The sequence below is a fragment of the Bubalus kerabau genome, chromosome 1 (genome assembly GCF_029407905.1).
Source record: "Bubalus kerabau isolate K-KA32 ecotype Philippines breed swamp buffalo chromosome 1, PCC_UOA_SB_1v2, whole genome shotgun sequence".
Lineage (NCBI taxonomy): Eukaryota > Metazoa > Chordata > Mammalia > Artiodactyla > Bovidae > Bubalus > Bubalus kerabau.
In genome coordinates, this window is record NC_073624.1 from 175,556,225 (window position 1) to 175,570,323 (window position 14,099).

Below are 14,099 nucleotides of genomic sequence, written 5' to 3' on the forward strand. Positions count from 1 at the left end.
CTGTGCCGGGAAATTTCCAGCAGTGGGGGCGGGTGTAGGAGGTGCCCATAAATAACTCCCCCTCCCCCACTAGTCACCATGGAAATGGTCCTGTCCCACAGGAGAGGGCCCCCAAACACAGCATGTGATGGTTCAGGGCGGCTGTCCCAGAAAGACGACGAGCCACATGGAGGCACCTCCCGGGGGATGCTGGGGGCCAGCTGCCTTCAGAGAGAGACTTGGGGGCCTGCTTCTCTCCGTGTGCTTTTTTGTGCTACTGGTACTTTCTGCACTGTGCGTCACTTCCCATAAAAACTTAATTTTTATGCTTAAAAAAAGACATAGTAGTGGCTGTAAAAGGAAGGAAATTCTGACACAGGCTACAACATGGATGGACCTCATTCAAAGACACTGTGCTGAGTGAAGTAAGCCAGTCACGAAAGGACAAATACTGCATATTGCTGATGTTCAGTCCCTCAGTCATGTTTGACGCTCTGTGATCCCACGGACTGCAGATCGCCAGGCACACGGACTGCAGATCGCCAGGCATCCCTGTCCTTCATTATCTCCCGGAGTTTGCCCAAACTCATGTTGAGTTGATGACATCATCCAACCATCTCATCCTCTGTCGTCCTCTTTTCTTCCCACTGTCAATCTTTCCCAGCATCAGGGTCTTTTCCAATGAATCAGTTCTTTGCATCAGGTGGTCAAAGTATGCGTGCGTGTGTGCTAAGTCGCTTCAGTCGTGTCTGATTCTTTGTGACCCCGTGGCCTGTAGCCCACCAGGCTCCTTTCTGTCCATGGGATTTCCCAGGCAAGAATCCTAGAGTGGGCTACCAAGCCCTTCTCCAGGGGATCTTCCCGACCCAGGGATCAAACCTGCATCTCTCAGGTCTCCTGCATTGGCAGGCGGGTTCTTTACCACTACTGCCACCTGGGAAGCCTGGCCAAAGTGTATGCTTCCACTTACATGAAGTCCGTAGTGGCCACATTCAGAGAGACAGAACTAGACTAGTTGGGTACCAGGGCTGAGAGAGGGTGGATGGGGAATGAGTGTGTAATTGAGGACAGAATTTCAGTTTGGGAAGATGAGGAAATTCTGGAGATGGTCGGTGGGCACGGTTCTACAGCCATGTGGCTGTACTTTCTTCCCTCCCTCCCTCGGTTCCTTCATTCCTTGCCAAGCCACAGGGCTTGCAGGATCTTAGTTCCCCAACCAGTGATCAAAACTGCACCCTCAGTGAAAGGGTGGAGTCCTAACCACTGGGCTTCAGGGAACTCCCAGTGCGTGTGGACTTTTTACCACTGAACGGTACACCTAAAATGGTCACGTGATACGTCGTGGCACAGGTACTTTACAACAGTGAGAAAAGTGGCAAACAGATCTAAGCCAGCGCTAGTCCTGAATTCCTTGTCCTTCAGCCCCACCTCCCCTCAGCAGAAGGGTCGTGGGGATGTTTCGGGGACAGGTGAGTGAGAGGAAGGCTGGGGTGGGGGGAAGCTGTAGAAACAGGGAGGGTGGCTTTGAAGGGCCGGAGCAGGGGGGAGACCGCAGCCCCTCCCACCTGGGGCTTCTTCTGGACCTGGTGTCCCAAGTGGGTGGGTGGGTGCAGGTTTACAGCAAACACTGCCGTCTTCAAGTTACGTTCCGCACGTACAACACTCGGAGGAGACGTCTCACTCCTACCATGTGAAAACTGAGGTGGGAATGAATATTCTAGAAAACATTCCAAGGGAACAAACCCAGGCGCACGCCCTGTGGTCAGATCAGCTCCCCTGGCAGCAAGAGGTCACCCCAAGATGTGCTCACAGGAAACTGACTGAACCTCACAGCTTTAGGTATTTAACTTTAATGTGCAAATAAATAGAAAAGGAAAACTACATTCAAAACAGCTGCAAAGGAAGTACAAGCCCCAGAACAGAAATTTCTTCAAAAACGGAAGAGATGCTCCCTAGAAGCATGCAGGGCAGGGGCTCCGTGGGGTCTGGCCTGCACCCCAGGCCTGGGTGCAGCTACAGGTGGGGGGCTGCAGGCTCCTGAGGACAGCGGCTGCTGGGAGGGTCTGGGTCAGGGATTCTGGTGGGGGTCCTTCTTATAAAACAAGGGTGCGTACAAAGTGCGTGACTTATGCTTGAGGAAACACGGGCGGGGAGACACCCGGGCAGGACGGGGTGGCCTGGAAATCGCCCGGGGCTGCAATCTAAGGCTTCGCAAACCTAGAGTTCCACAGGTAACTTCTAGAATTTCCGGAACCTTGGGTCTGGCACAGCTCAGCTGCAGGAAGGCGAGTGCTGCGGCTGGAGGCGGCGGCTGCACAGGGGTGCTACCGGGCTCGTGTGTCGGGGGAGCCCACCCGTGTCTGATGGTGCCAGGGGCCTGGCCAGAGCTGTCTCATGGTTCAAACGGCTGGTCCCTGGCCCGAACTACTTGGCATTCTTGGCACAGAAAGCCCTCCGCCCCCCACACCTGTGCCCACTCTGGGGTGGCGGCCGCAGGAATGGAGGTGCTAGGGTGGGTGGGCGGAATTCCACAAGGAAGGCAGTTACCCCCAGGGAAGCTGTGGCACCTGGCCGCTGTGGAGGTTACAACCACTATGAGCACAGAGGAATAACTAGGTGTGTGCATATATGTACTTCTAGAATGTCCATCTTAGGTACGCAAGTGCAGCCCAGGCCCTCCCAGGGAGGGGGCGCTCGAGCTCAGCGGATGCGCCGGGGGGCCCCTCCCCGTAGGGCACAGAGCGCAGCTGTTGAATCAACACAGGGTTTGAGCCTCTTTCCCAGAGCAGGGTCTTCCGGGCAGTCCTGGCACCGCCCACCCAACGCCACATCTGGGCATCCAAGGGGACCCCAAGAGCTGAGAGGCCTCATCTCATTTTCAAAGCCGTCAGTGCAGGTGTCCAGCTTGGGGAATGTTTCTAGAAGCTCCCACAACCCCTCGGGAAGGACACGCTTTTCAAGCAAGTCCACCCAGGCCCGACTCCTCAGGTGCCCAGGGGTTCTCAAAGGCTGCTCCCTCCCAAATGTGGGGCCTGGCGCGGCTCTTCGCCGACTTTCACCACGTGCAGAAAAGGACTGCGGCCCCAGGCCTGGGGGTTTGGCACGCATGACAGGAATGGCCCCGCAGGCGTGTGAACGTGCTCACTTGTGCCTTGGCCAGTGCACCGATCCTCCCCGCGCCAGCGGGGACCAAACCCCTAGAGTTCAAGTGCGAGGGAGGGCAGGTTTGGCACAGGATGGGCCCAAAGGAAGTGGGGAAGCCAAGAGGGATGACAGCGTGGGGCCGAGAGCCGCCGCCACCCGCCCTTCTCCGGAGCTCAACCCATAGCAGCAAGGCTGGGGGACGCTCTGCGCCCCTCACGTTGTTCATGAAAACGCCCGAGGGGCGCGCAGGCCGAGGAAGCACGCACTCTGCGGTGTGCTGCCGAGTGCCCGCGCGGGGGCGTCAGGGCGAGGCTGGGCGGCGGCTGTACTGCACGCGGTAGCGGTTCACGGGCAGCCCGTGCACGCGCACCGTCTCGCAGAGCGTCTTGCAGGGCACCATGTCCTCGTCGTCCTCCCCCATCAGCCAGTCCTGCACCAGACTGGCTGCCTCCACCGTCACGTTGTCCTCCAGCCAGCGGCTGTGCCACTCCGCAAAGTGCTGGTGGTGGCGCAGAAGGACCAGGGGCTGCACCTGCCGGGGTGGGGGAGCAGCGATGAGGACGGCCCAGGCGCCCCAGGGCCGAGCACACACAGAGGGCCGTGGTCAGACCTCAGGGGCCCACACACCCCAGAGGGCCGTGGTCAGACCTCAGGGGCCCACATACCCCAGAGGGCCGTGGTCAGACCTCAGGGGCCCACACACCCCAGAGGGCCGTGGTCAGACCTCAGGGGCCCACACACCCCAGAAAGCCATGGCTTGGATCTCAGGGGCCCAGGCACCCCAGAGTGCCATGGAATGCAACTTGGGGGCCCAGGCACCCCAAAGGGCCATGGGCTGGATCTCAGGGGCCCAGATACTCCCAAACAGCTGTGGGCAGGCCCCAGGTTCCCAGGGCTCGGGCAGGGAAGGACACCTGCTTGGCCCGGCACAGTGTCCCTCGGCGGTACATGTAGTCCTCGGAGTTCACGATGAACAGCATCTTGTGGGTGCTGAGCTTGAAGCGGCAGTCCACGTTGCAGGCACTTTCCACCCCAACCAGCCGCCTCCAGGAGCTCTTGGCCTCACCATGGAGCGCACGCACCTGCTCACACTGCCAGCGGCGGAACTTCTTGAGGTTCCTGGGGGCAAGAGGAGGATCCGCAGGCTAGGAGGTCCCCACAATCCAGAGACAGTGGGAGGACGCCTGACCTCCAGGGTTGGAGAAATGTAAACCGAGGCAACAGAAACCACCGCCCAACCCCTTGGCTCCTGTGTGAACTCAAACCCAGGCCTGCTGGGCGCTGGTGACAGTGGGAGAGGCCCCCCGGGGCCCAGGGCCCTCTCACCTCTGCAGGAACACGGGCTTCAGGAGGAAGCCCTCGGTGGGCGAGCTGGAGGCGCCCTCCGTTCCCACGTACTGCTCCACGTACCGAGCCAGGTGCTGGGGGGACAGAGGGAGAGACGGCCCATGGCGTCAGCGGCTCCGGGGGCCTTCATCTGCATCCCTCCCGAAGCTCCAGGCGGACCCGGATATGTGCTGGAGACCAGCAGATGAACAGCATCTGTTCATCTGGGTGGGGCAGATACACCCAGGCCAAGGTTCAGATGGTTTATGGAGCTTCACGCTTAAGTGGATAAATCCCTGCTGTATAACTGCTTCACTGCATCCGCCATGTGATAAGTTCACACAGGGAATGGGAGGCCCCTCACGTGGAGAGAGTGGGGCCCGGGGGATGGGTGGACGGGAAGGGAGATCAGGACACAAGCAGCAGGTAGGAAGAGGGAGAGACAGGTAGGAGTTGGGGGTGAGCAGATGGCAGGGCTCACAGGGGCCACCAGGTCTGGGCACAGCCTCCAGCATCCAAGGGACGCTTCATCTGCTCACCACCCTGTTAAAGCAGGAGGCTGTTCCACACTCAAACTTAACGAACGCACATTTGCTGGAAACGTCTGGAAGGGACAGTGTGTGCAGGCCCCCACCCTCGCTTGTTACAGAAAATATGTCCCGTGAAGGACGCTGAGGGGCGCTCTGGTGGCCGTGGTGGGCGGCGTCCCCAGCTCTGTGAAGGCAGCTGGAGGCTTCAGGCCCTGTTTCCCGGCTCAAGGGCGCCAAGGGGAAGGTGCGTGTCCGTGTGGGCCAGGAGCGTGTCCTCCCGGTGATGCGGGACACCCAGAGCTCTGAGCTGCAGGCACCAGGTGTGCAGCGGTCACACACCACAGGGTCTGAGTGACCGGGCTGGCCACGGGTACCGTGGAGACGGCCGGGCACCAGCAGGAGGTGGGAGGAGCCAGGGTTTTGGTCGAGGCCGGATGGGCTCCCACGTGGCCCTCCTGCCCTGGGACACAGCCCTGGGCTCCGAGGGACACCTGGAGAGCCCGCCTCCTCTTGGGGCTCCGTGGCCAGTGTTCAGTCGGCACAGAGGCACCCTGGTGGGCGTTCTGTGGCCTGTGCATGGCCCGCGTGTGCACAGGCTCCTGGGGTGGGAGCCACAAGACGGATGCTGCCTGTGGCTGCCCTCAGCCCCCGAGGTGTGCGCAGGGCTCCGCACACCTCACCTGGACCTCCACAGGGTCCTCCGTCTGGGCTTCCTCGGTGTCCAGGAGCTCAATGGTCATGATCACTTGCCCTTTGCGCTGGAGGAACATCACCTGGGGGAGGGCGGGGGACAAACAGCTGAAGCTGCGAGAACAGCCAGGCTGGCACAGGATGAGGAAACGGTCATCAGTGCCCCTCGCTTCCCCAGCCTCCAAGCCTCATCCTTCCCTGAGGGACCACTGCTGGGTGCCCACCTCACCAGCCCTGTGGGGGGCGCCCTCTCCCGCCGGCCGGCCTCGTGCGGGGCTGAGCCGGGCGGGCCGCTCACCTTGAAGCAGTTCTCGTCGGCCATGCACCGCTCGGCCTTCCACTGGTAGCTGGTCTCCCGGGCGGCACGGACGCAGCGGGAGGACAGGTTCCCGCCCGCGGCGCCCCGCTTCTTCTCGTTCAGGTAGAGCTCCACCACCTTCAGACAGACGTCGTCGCTCACGAGATGGTGCAGCTGCGGGCGGAAGAGCGGGCTGGTGCCGGGCGCAAGCCCCCAGAAGCGGGGAGGCACAGCCCCCGCCTCGCTCAGAGGGCTCGTGGTGAAGTCCACGAGGTAGGGGTGAAGGTCAGTGTCCAACAGGCTGTGCAGGGCGACCTCCGTGCCAGGTGCGGACCAGACCAAACGAGCCCAGGCTACACAAACCAGACCAGACTAGAGCAAACGAAGTCAAAGCAAACCAGACTAGATCAGGGCAAGCCAGGCCAGAGAAAAGCAGAGCTAACCAAAGCAGACCAGATCACAGCAGACCAGCAAACTCCGCCTGGGCGTGAGAAACGTACAGAAACAATGTGCCCTAATGCGTGTGGTGATCACTGAAAATCACCGTGATGGCAAATGATCCTCTCTCCCCAGCATTCAGTTACACGGCTTCCCTGGTGGCTCAGGGCTAAAGAAGCCGCTGCCAACGCAGGAGACGCAGGTTTGATCCCTTGGTCAGGAAGATCCCCTGGAGAAGGAGATGGCAATCCACTCCAGTACTCTTGTCTGGGAAATCCCATGGACAGAGGAGCCTGGCAGGTACAGTCCATGGGGTCACAAAGAGTCAGACACGACTTAGCGACTAAACAACAGCAACAATGTTCAGTTACAAATATAATTCCTTTAATACCTATAAACATACTTAACATACCTATAAACAAACTTCACCTTTAAGTTTATGAAGAGACAAGTCCTGGCAACAGCTGAGCTGCAGGGTCAGACGGAGCTGAGTTGTGTCTCTGCACTGAGCTGCAGCCCAGACAGGCCAGAGACGTATTAACATATCCTTCGCTACTCAAATGTTACTGACTGGAAAAGTTTCAGGATCACTTACATAGCAAATTGCCAGCCACAGGTGTTTAGTTCCTGCAAAAATCCCCCAGTCAATAATGAGTTAAAAATGTTTCTAGCGACTGCATCTGAGTGACAGAGGAATGACGTGATTCTTTCCTCCACTTCTTTCCCACTTTACGATGAACAGTCTCACTTGACAACCAGGAAACCAAAGTCACGGTAAACAACAAGAGTGTTCCCTAAGCAGGACCCACGGTCCAGGACCACACTGGACTCGCCTGGGGCTTTGCTGTTTATATTGTGTGACCAGTTTCCTCTTGCTGACGTTCAGCTGAGGCACATCACGGCCAGTCCCCTCAGAAGAGAGCTAAGGCTCTTTACAGGTTGCTAAACTTCCCTCATGAAAGGTTTGTCAACAGGAGCGCCAACATCTCCTCGCACACACATGTGTGCACGGCAGCACTGGTCACCGCCGCCCAAAGGCAGACGCAACCCTAGTGTCCACTGATGGATGAATGGGATCACAGAATGCACTCCATCCACACTATGAAATGCCATTTGGGCATAAAAACGAAGAACGCACTGGGACTTCCCTGGTCCAGTGGTTAACAGTCTGCCTTGCAATGCAGGGGACGTGAGTCTGATCCCTTGTCGGGGAACTAAGATCACACGTGCCTCAGAGCAACTGAGCCCACGCAACACAACTAGGGAGTCCAGGAGACTCAGTGAAGATCCTGTGCACCACAGCCACGACCCGATGCAGCCAAGTTAATACGTGTTCAAAAAAAGGGCTGCCACGTGCTACAGCGTGGATGAACCTTGAAAACACAGTGCCGAGAGCGAGCAGCTAGACGCCAGAGGCCACTCTGCTGCCCGAGTCCGTCTACGTGAAATGTCCAAACAGGCACATCAGCAGAGAGAAAAGGGCTGGGAGAGGAAGGGTGGGGAGTGACTGCCAGTGGGGACAGGGTTTCCTTGGGGGACGACGGGAATGTTCTAGAACTAGGCAGGTAACAACTGCACACTATAAATGTACTAAGTTCCACTGAAAGATTCACTTAAGAATGGTGAATTTTACATTACACGAACTCTACCTGAACTCAAAGTGAAGAAAAGCCGCCAACCACGGGGCAACTGCAGCACAGGAGTGAAGGAAAGGGCCCGGCGGGGCTGCCCGCTCACCTGCCGGGCGATGCTCTGCACCAGCTTGTCCATGGTGAAGCCCACGTAGGCGTGGATGGTGAACATCTCGCGCAGCGTGTCCTCATACTGCGTGGGGTCGATGCTGCCCTCCAGCAGGCTCCGCACCATGTCCAGGAAGGCCGGGTAGTACTCCTCCAGCTCCACTTCACCTGCGGGCGGCACCCCGGTCACTCGGGTGCGGCTCACGCGGCTGACGCGGGGAAGGCCGCGGGGTGCACATGCGCGGCTCCCGCCCCAGGCTCCCTCAGGGCAGCCGTCTCCCCTCCCGGCACGCAGCGGGCAGGCCCTTGGGCTCACTCGGCTGCTTCAGCCGCAGCTCCATGGCGGGGTCGTTGCCCTTCTCACGGCGGCCCTCGCACAGCAGCTTCTCCCTCTCCTTCTCCGTGCGGTACTCCAGGAGCTGCTTCTGGGCCTGGCGGTAGATCTTCAGCAGCCTGGAGCACAGGGTCTGATGGAGGCGCAGGAAGAAGTACCAGTTGTTGTTGGCGAAGAAGAGGCTGTAGACGTCGTCCAGAGGCTTGTGCTGCGGCGGCTGCGGCTCCGGGGCCGGCACCTCGCCCGCGGCCCCCTTCTCCTCTGGGGGGCTGCTCTGCGGCCCGGGCGCCGGCTTCTTCCGGTCGCCACCAGGGTCTGCAGCCTGCCCCTGGGGGCTGGCCCGGCCCTCGTCGGCAGAGTCCTCGGATGCACCCAGGTCCAGCTGCTGGGAGAAGAAGAGGCTGGGCACGAACTGGTGCACCAGCTGGTGGATGGTGCCCTGGTCCTCCTTCTGGATGGCTGGCTGCCGCTTCACGTAGTAGCTGATGAGGGCGGCCGCGTCCTCCAGGATCTGCCTGTCCTCGTACACGAAGATGAGGTGCGGCTCGCTGGAGGGGGCACTGCGGCCCTCCGAGTGCTGCTCCTGGTGCTGGGGAGACAGGGCAGCCACTGGAACAGGAGTGACCCACGCAGAGAACCCCCAGTCAGGGGCCAAAAGGAGGCCACACTCCCTCCACCAAGGCCGCCAACGGTGCTGAGAGACCGGGGGAATGCAGGCAGCACTGTCTGATCACGCCGTTCCCGCTGTCCCAGGCTGCCCGGGGGTGAGGAAGGCCCAGAGCAGCACGGGCCTCTGCCACCGTCATGCATTCACACTCAGCCAGACCCTGCAAGGCCTGCGACTGCTCCCGCTCCAGTTCCGCCCCCTCCAGCCTTGCCCGCCTGGCTGACACCACCCTCACGTCTCCTGCCACAGTCCATTCCCCACCTGCCACGAGCCCTCCACGTTGCTCCCATTACCTGGTGCCAGCACGGGCCACCCACCTGCTCGTCCCTGTCTACCAGCCCACTCTACAACTCCCCACATGGAGTCTAGAGCCACACAGGAACTCCATCAGTCCGAGTTGCCCCCTTCTCCCATCTCAGGCCCTCGCATACGACTCAGGAGAGGGCCCTGGCCCTGGCACGCCACCCCGCACGCCTCTGATGCTGTGGGGGTGCTGAGCTTGTCCTGCTGTGTACAAGACCTTCACACACGTCTTGGATCTTTCTCCCTGGAAAACCTCATCCTTGGGCTCACCCTCCCCTGCTACCTTTACCCAGTCAACAACTCTCCTCCCAGCGAGCCCGAACACACCCTCAGTACCCCGCAGCCTTGCACAGGCTGCCCCACATCGTACTCTCTCCTGGTGACACTGGTCCCCTGCACGAGTCAACAGAGGCAGACACACCAGGTTCCAGGAAGAAGTGAGCGTGTGCGCTGTCCCTGTGAGTGGGGAGCTCCCGAGGTCAGGACGAGCCCTCCCTGGCTCTCTCAACAGTGGCCCTGAGGGGTTCCCTAGACTCCCCTGGAACGAGGGCCTGAAGGGAAAGAGGGGCAGGGCCTCTCAGGTTGCCCCCTGGCCAGGGGCTTCCCTTTCTGGGACGGGCAAGTCATGTGCTCCTGTCTCCACTGTGGAATATGCAGCATCCAGAGGCCTGCTTCCCTCCTCGCTGGCGGGACAGGTGGCGTCTGAGTGGGTCCCGGCAGGCAGAGGCGGGGTGCGGGCGCTGCAGCTCAGTCCCGCGCCCGGCTCTTTAGCATGGCCTTCTTCCTACTACTTCCTGAGTCCCCACCTTGAGCATGTCACAAACTCCCTTCAGAATCTTCCGGGCAAGGGTCAAAGTCGTAACGCAGACTGTCCTCCGTGAGCCACGCAGCAGGAGGAGGGTCTCCTGCCCTAAGCAGCAAGGCGCCGCACACGCAGCTCACCAGGCCCCGGCCCTTCTCTCAGGCCCCAGGGAAGGCCCTGCGGGACCCTGCTGGTGGCAGCAGGGCGGAGCGGCCGCGCCCCGACTCTGGGTGGGGGGGGTCCCAGGCCTCAAGCATCTGCAGCCTGAAGCGCAGAGGCCAGATCGAAGGGTGGACCCTGGGGCTGAGCGGTGGGCACTGAGCGGGGCAGGGAGGCAGGAGGGAAGGTGGTCTGGGGCCAGCTCGCTCAGTGGTCTCCACAGCCATGTGGAGGAACATGAGCTCTGGGCAGGGTGAGCCTCCCAGCGGGGCCGCTCAAGGGCCTGGAGGTAAGACAAGCCCCACCGCTTGCTGCTCATGACTATGTGGCAGAAAGGGGAGGAAGTGACCCTGGCTGGCGGGGCACTTGGTCAGTGGCGCTGCTCCCTGACCCGGGCTCCGCCACCAAGCAGCAGCCCTGCTTCCCTGACAGCCAACGCCCAGTGAGCCACCCCCGTCAGGATTCCTGCCTCGGGCTCCAGTTAGAAACACTCTCCCCGCAGGCATTGCTCAAAGCGCAGCTCCTCGAGCCCAGGGCCTGGCCGGCCTCACTTCAGGCCCTGTGAGCCGGACCCCACCAAAGCCCGGCAGGGCACTAAGAGGGCAGCGTGGTGGCGGCAGATGGCACCCTCGCCTGCTGCGGCTGGCCTGGGCAAGGGGCCAGCTCCGGTGCCTCAGTTTCCCTACTGCTAAAACTGGGACAATAACTACTACACAGTAAGACGGGCAAGTACAGGTTAGATGGGACCTTCCTCCCAAAGGCCGTGACACTCCGAGGCCCACGGCGAGCAGCAGCAGAGGAAAGCTGCCAGCCCCGATGACCTGAAGGAAGGTGCGGCGAGGCGCGGGGAGCTGAGGAGTCAGCCCTCTGCTGACAACAGCAGGGCACCTTCCTGGGTCGGCCCGGGGCTGAGGGGACACCCCTCCCATCCCCACGCAGCCCTGAGAGGGCAACGGAGGCCGGGAGGGCCAGACCCGGCTGAGGGGGCCTCACCTCGTCATAGACACTCTCGATCTCGTTGAGCAGGCTCTTGGAGCGAAGCGCCTTGGTGTCGTTCTGCTTGAAGTTCACGGCCTGGTGGTCCAGGGACTTGAGGTACGCTTTCTCATACTGCTCCCGCCAGATCTTGTTGAAGCCCTGCTGGGCCTCCCGCCACTCCTCCTCCTTGGCCTTCAGCCTGTGGGGGCAAGCAGGCTCATTCCACCCCAGACCCACGGACCCGTTCCAGGCCCGGACGGCTCGCTGCAGGCACGGGGGTGGGCTCTGTGCTGGATGGAGGGCGGTGGGAGTGGCTGGGGGCCTCGCTGCAGCTGGCTTTATGGACGCTCAAACGCCACTGCCCTGTAGTCCCCCCGTCCCGGCCCGCAGCACTGACCGCGCTCCGTGCGGCTGCTGGCTCAGCCGCTGCGCTCCCAGTGGATGGGACTGTCCGGCTGCTCACGACTGGGGCCCCAGCACTGGGCGTGCAACCAGCCCAGGGCAGCCACTTAACCAATAACCGTTCACAGCACAGGGAGGGCCCCAAAATGTATGATTAAACAAAAGGCAAGCCATGATACAGGACAGTTCCATTTGTGCTTAAAGAGAATTATTCTTCACGTTTAGGCATGATCACGTGCAGAGTGGAATTTTTGAGAAGGACACAAATAATCACTAATGGCTGTACTTTCATCTTGGGGATGGAACAGGGAGAGAAAGGAAGACCAAAAAACAATCAGCCAGCCTGAGTCCCCAAGGCCCCCCTCACGATTACACCTGGGACAAACAGCAGTAATGAGCCCCTGGGCGGTGTGGTCAGAAGCGTGAGGGCACCTTTTTAGGACGACAGGGACAGCGGTGACAGGGTTCTTCTTGAGGCTCTCGATGATCTCTGGGGCTTTGTCGCCGTAAATGCGGTGGATAGCGCGGCGCTGGATCACTTCCGATGTGCCCCCCAGACAGTCGTCCAACCGGAACTTCTCCTGGTCTTCCGGCGCCATGCGGGACAGCTTCTTCTGGACGCTCTCCAACACCCGGATCGTGGCCAGGTTGGTCTCCAGGACAACGTCTAACTATGGACAGGAAGGCAGAAAGAGGTCAGTGGGTCAGCTCATCCCCCAGGGATGAGCCTGGGCCAGCAGAAGGGATGTTGCAACAGAGGTCGGGAAGGGGTGATGGATGCAGGCCGGGGGACTGGAGCAAGCATGGCTGGTTGTAGGTCCGGACCCTGGTGCTACCTGGACCTCCCCACTGGTAGACCCATCTGAGGAGGGGGACAGGCCCTAGCCTGGCCCTCTTCACAGGCATCGAATGCACGTTACCCTCATCAGTGAGGAAGGGAGGCACAGTACACACAGCCTGCAGGTGACTCCCCAGAACATGTGCGGGGGAGGGGGAGCTGTCCCCAAAGTTACGGCCACGTGACCGCTTCCATTTAGGGCACAGTGAACCAGGTGGAGCACAGGCTGGCCGCTGCTGAGATCTGGGAGGGGCTATACAGGAGCAGCGTGACAGATCCGACTGGTGGGGGACCTGTGTGGGGTCTTGGCTGGTGGTGGGCACACGGGCCTCCACAGGGGAGAGAATCCAGAGCTAGACACACACGCACAAGACAAACACTTAGGCACAAGATCCTCCCTGCCCACCCCCGCCACATACACATGGATACAAGTGCAACTAGGGAGACGTGAGTAAGGTCACGGGCTGGGTCAAGGCCCATACCCCGGCTGTGACACGGCCTCAGAGATTTACAAGCCGCTGCCACTGGGGCAAAGGTACCTGGAGCACTTTGTTATTTTTTAAGCTGCATGTGAATCTACAATGGTCTCAGTAAAAAATTTCTGTTACAAAAATTAACTTAAGTGACCCTAACTGTAGTTAATGAAATACATGCACACTTTAAAAAAAGAAAAAAAAAGCAGCATCGCAGAGCCAGCCTGGGGGCCAGCAAGGCAGAGAAGGGAGGCTTTTGGGAGCTGCCCACTGCTGGAAGGCACTGGACTCGCCGCCACCCCAGAGGAGGCTGGACGGCTTCAGGAGAGTCAGGACGCATCCCGTGGTGGAGGGCACACAGAGGGGGCCAGAGGGACGGCAGGGCCGAGCAGGGGCCCCGGGGGCCGCAGTGCCACACCCACCTCGAAGCGCTCATCCTCACAGCGGTGCAGCTGCTCCTCGTAGGGCGTCTTCTTGGAGCTGACGAAGGTGGAGTCCTCAGACCAGGAGGGGAAGGACACCCAGGTGTCATTCAGCACCTGCGCCAAGAGGAAACGCCGTGGCTGGAGAGGCAGGGGGCCCGTGGCCAGAGGGCTTTATTGTGTGGTCCAGCGTAGAAGAGCCAAGGATAAGGAACAATCCTGATTCTACAGGAAATTACGTTGATCCCTGAGTTGGGAAGATCCCCTGGAGAAGGGAAAGGCTACCCACTCCAGTATTCTGGCCTGGAGAATTCCATGCATTATACTGTCTATGGGGTCGCAAGAGCGGGACACAAATGAGTGACTTTCACTTCAGTTCACTAATTCTGTTGTTGTTTTAGCTGCTAAGTTGTGTCTGACTCTTTTGTGACCCCATGGACTATAGCCCGCCAGGATTTTCTCTGTCCATGGGATTTGCCAGCCAAGAATACTGGAGTGGATTTCCATTTCCTCCTCCAGGGGATCTTCCTGGCCCAGGGATCGAACTCTCGTCTCCTGCATTGGCAGGTGGATTCTT

General features: G+C 60.1%; 1 protein-coding gene across 3 annotated transcripts in view; it reads right to left on the reverse strand.

Moving 5' to 3' along the window:
- Window positions 1-1,810: 1,810 nt before the first annotated feature.
- SIN3B (SIN3 transcription regulator family member B) overlaps window positions 1,811-14,099 on the reverse strand; it is a 43,895-nt gene continuing 31,606 nt past the window's right edge. For all 3 annotated transcript variants that reach the window (XM_055541876.1, XM_055541872.1, XM_055541868.1), the window contains 10 exons: window positions 13,523-13,639; window positions 12,222-12,460; window positions 11,403-11,586; window positions 8,461-9,067; window positions 8,143-8,312; window positions 5,968-6,141; window positions 5,660-5,752; window positions 4,450-4,544; window positions 4,038-4,242; window positions 1,811-3,655 (listed from right to left, as the gene is read on the reverse strand). In XM_055541876.1, coding sequence (XP_055397851.1) covers window positions 3,425-3,655; window positions 4,038-4,242; window positions 4,450-4,544; window positions 5,660-5,752; window positions 5,968-6,141; window positions 8,143-8,312; window positions 8,461-9,067; window positions 11,403-11,586; window positions 12,222-12,460; window positions 13,523-13,639 — 2,115 coding nt within the window. In that variant the 3' untranslated portion in view covers window positions 1,811-3,424. The remainder of the gene's footprint in view (window positions 3,656-4,037; window positions 4,243-4,449; window positions 4,545-5,659; window positions 5,753-5,967; window positions 6,142-8,142; window positions 8,313-8,460; window positions 9,068-11,402; window positions 11,587-12,221; window positions 12,461-13,522; window positions 13,640-14,099) is intronic.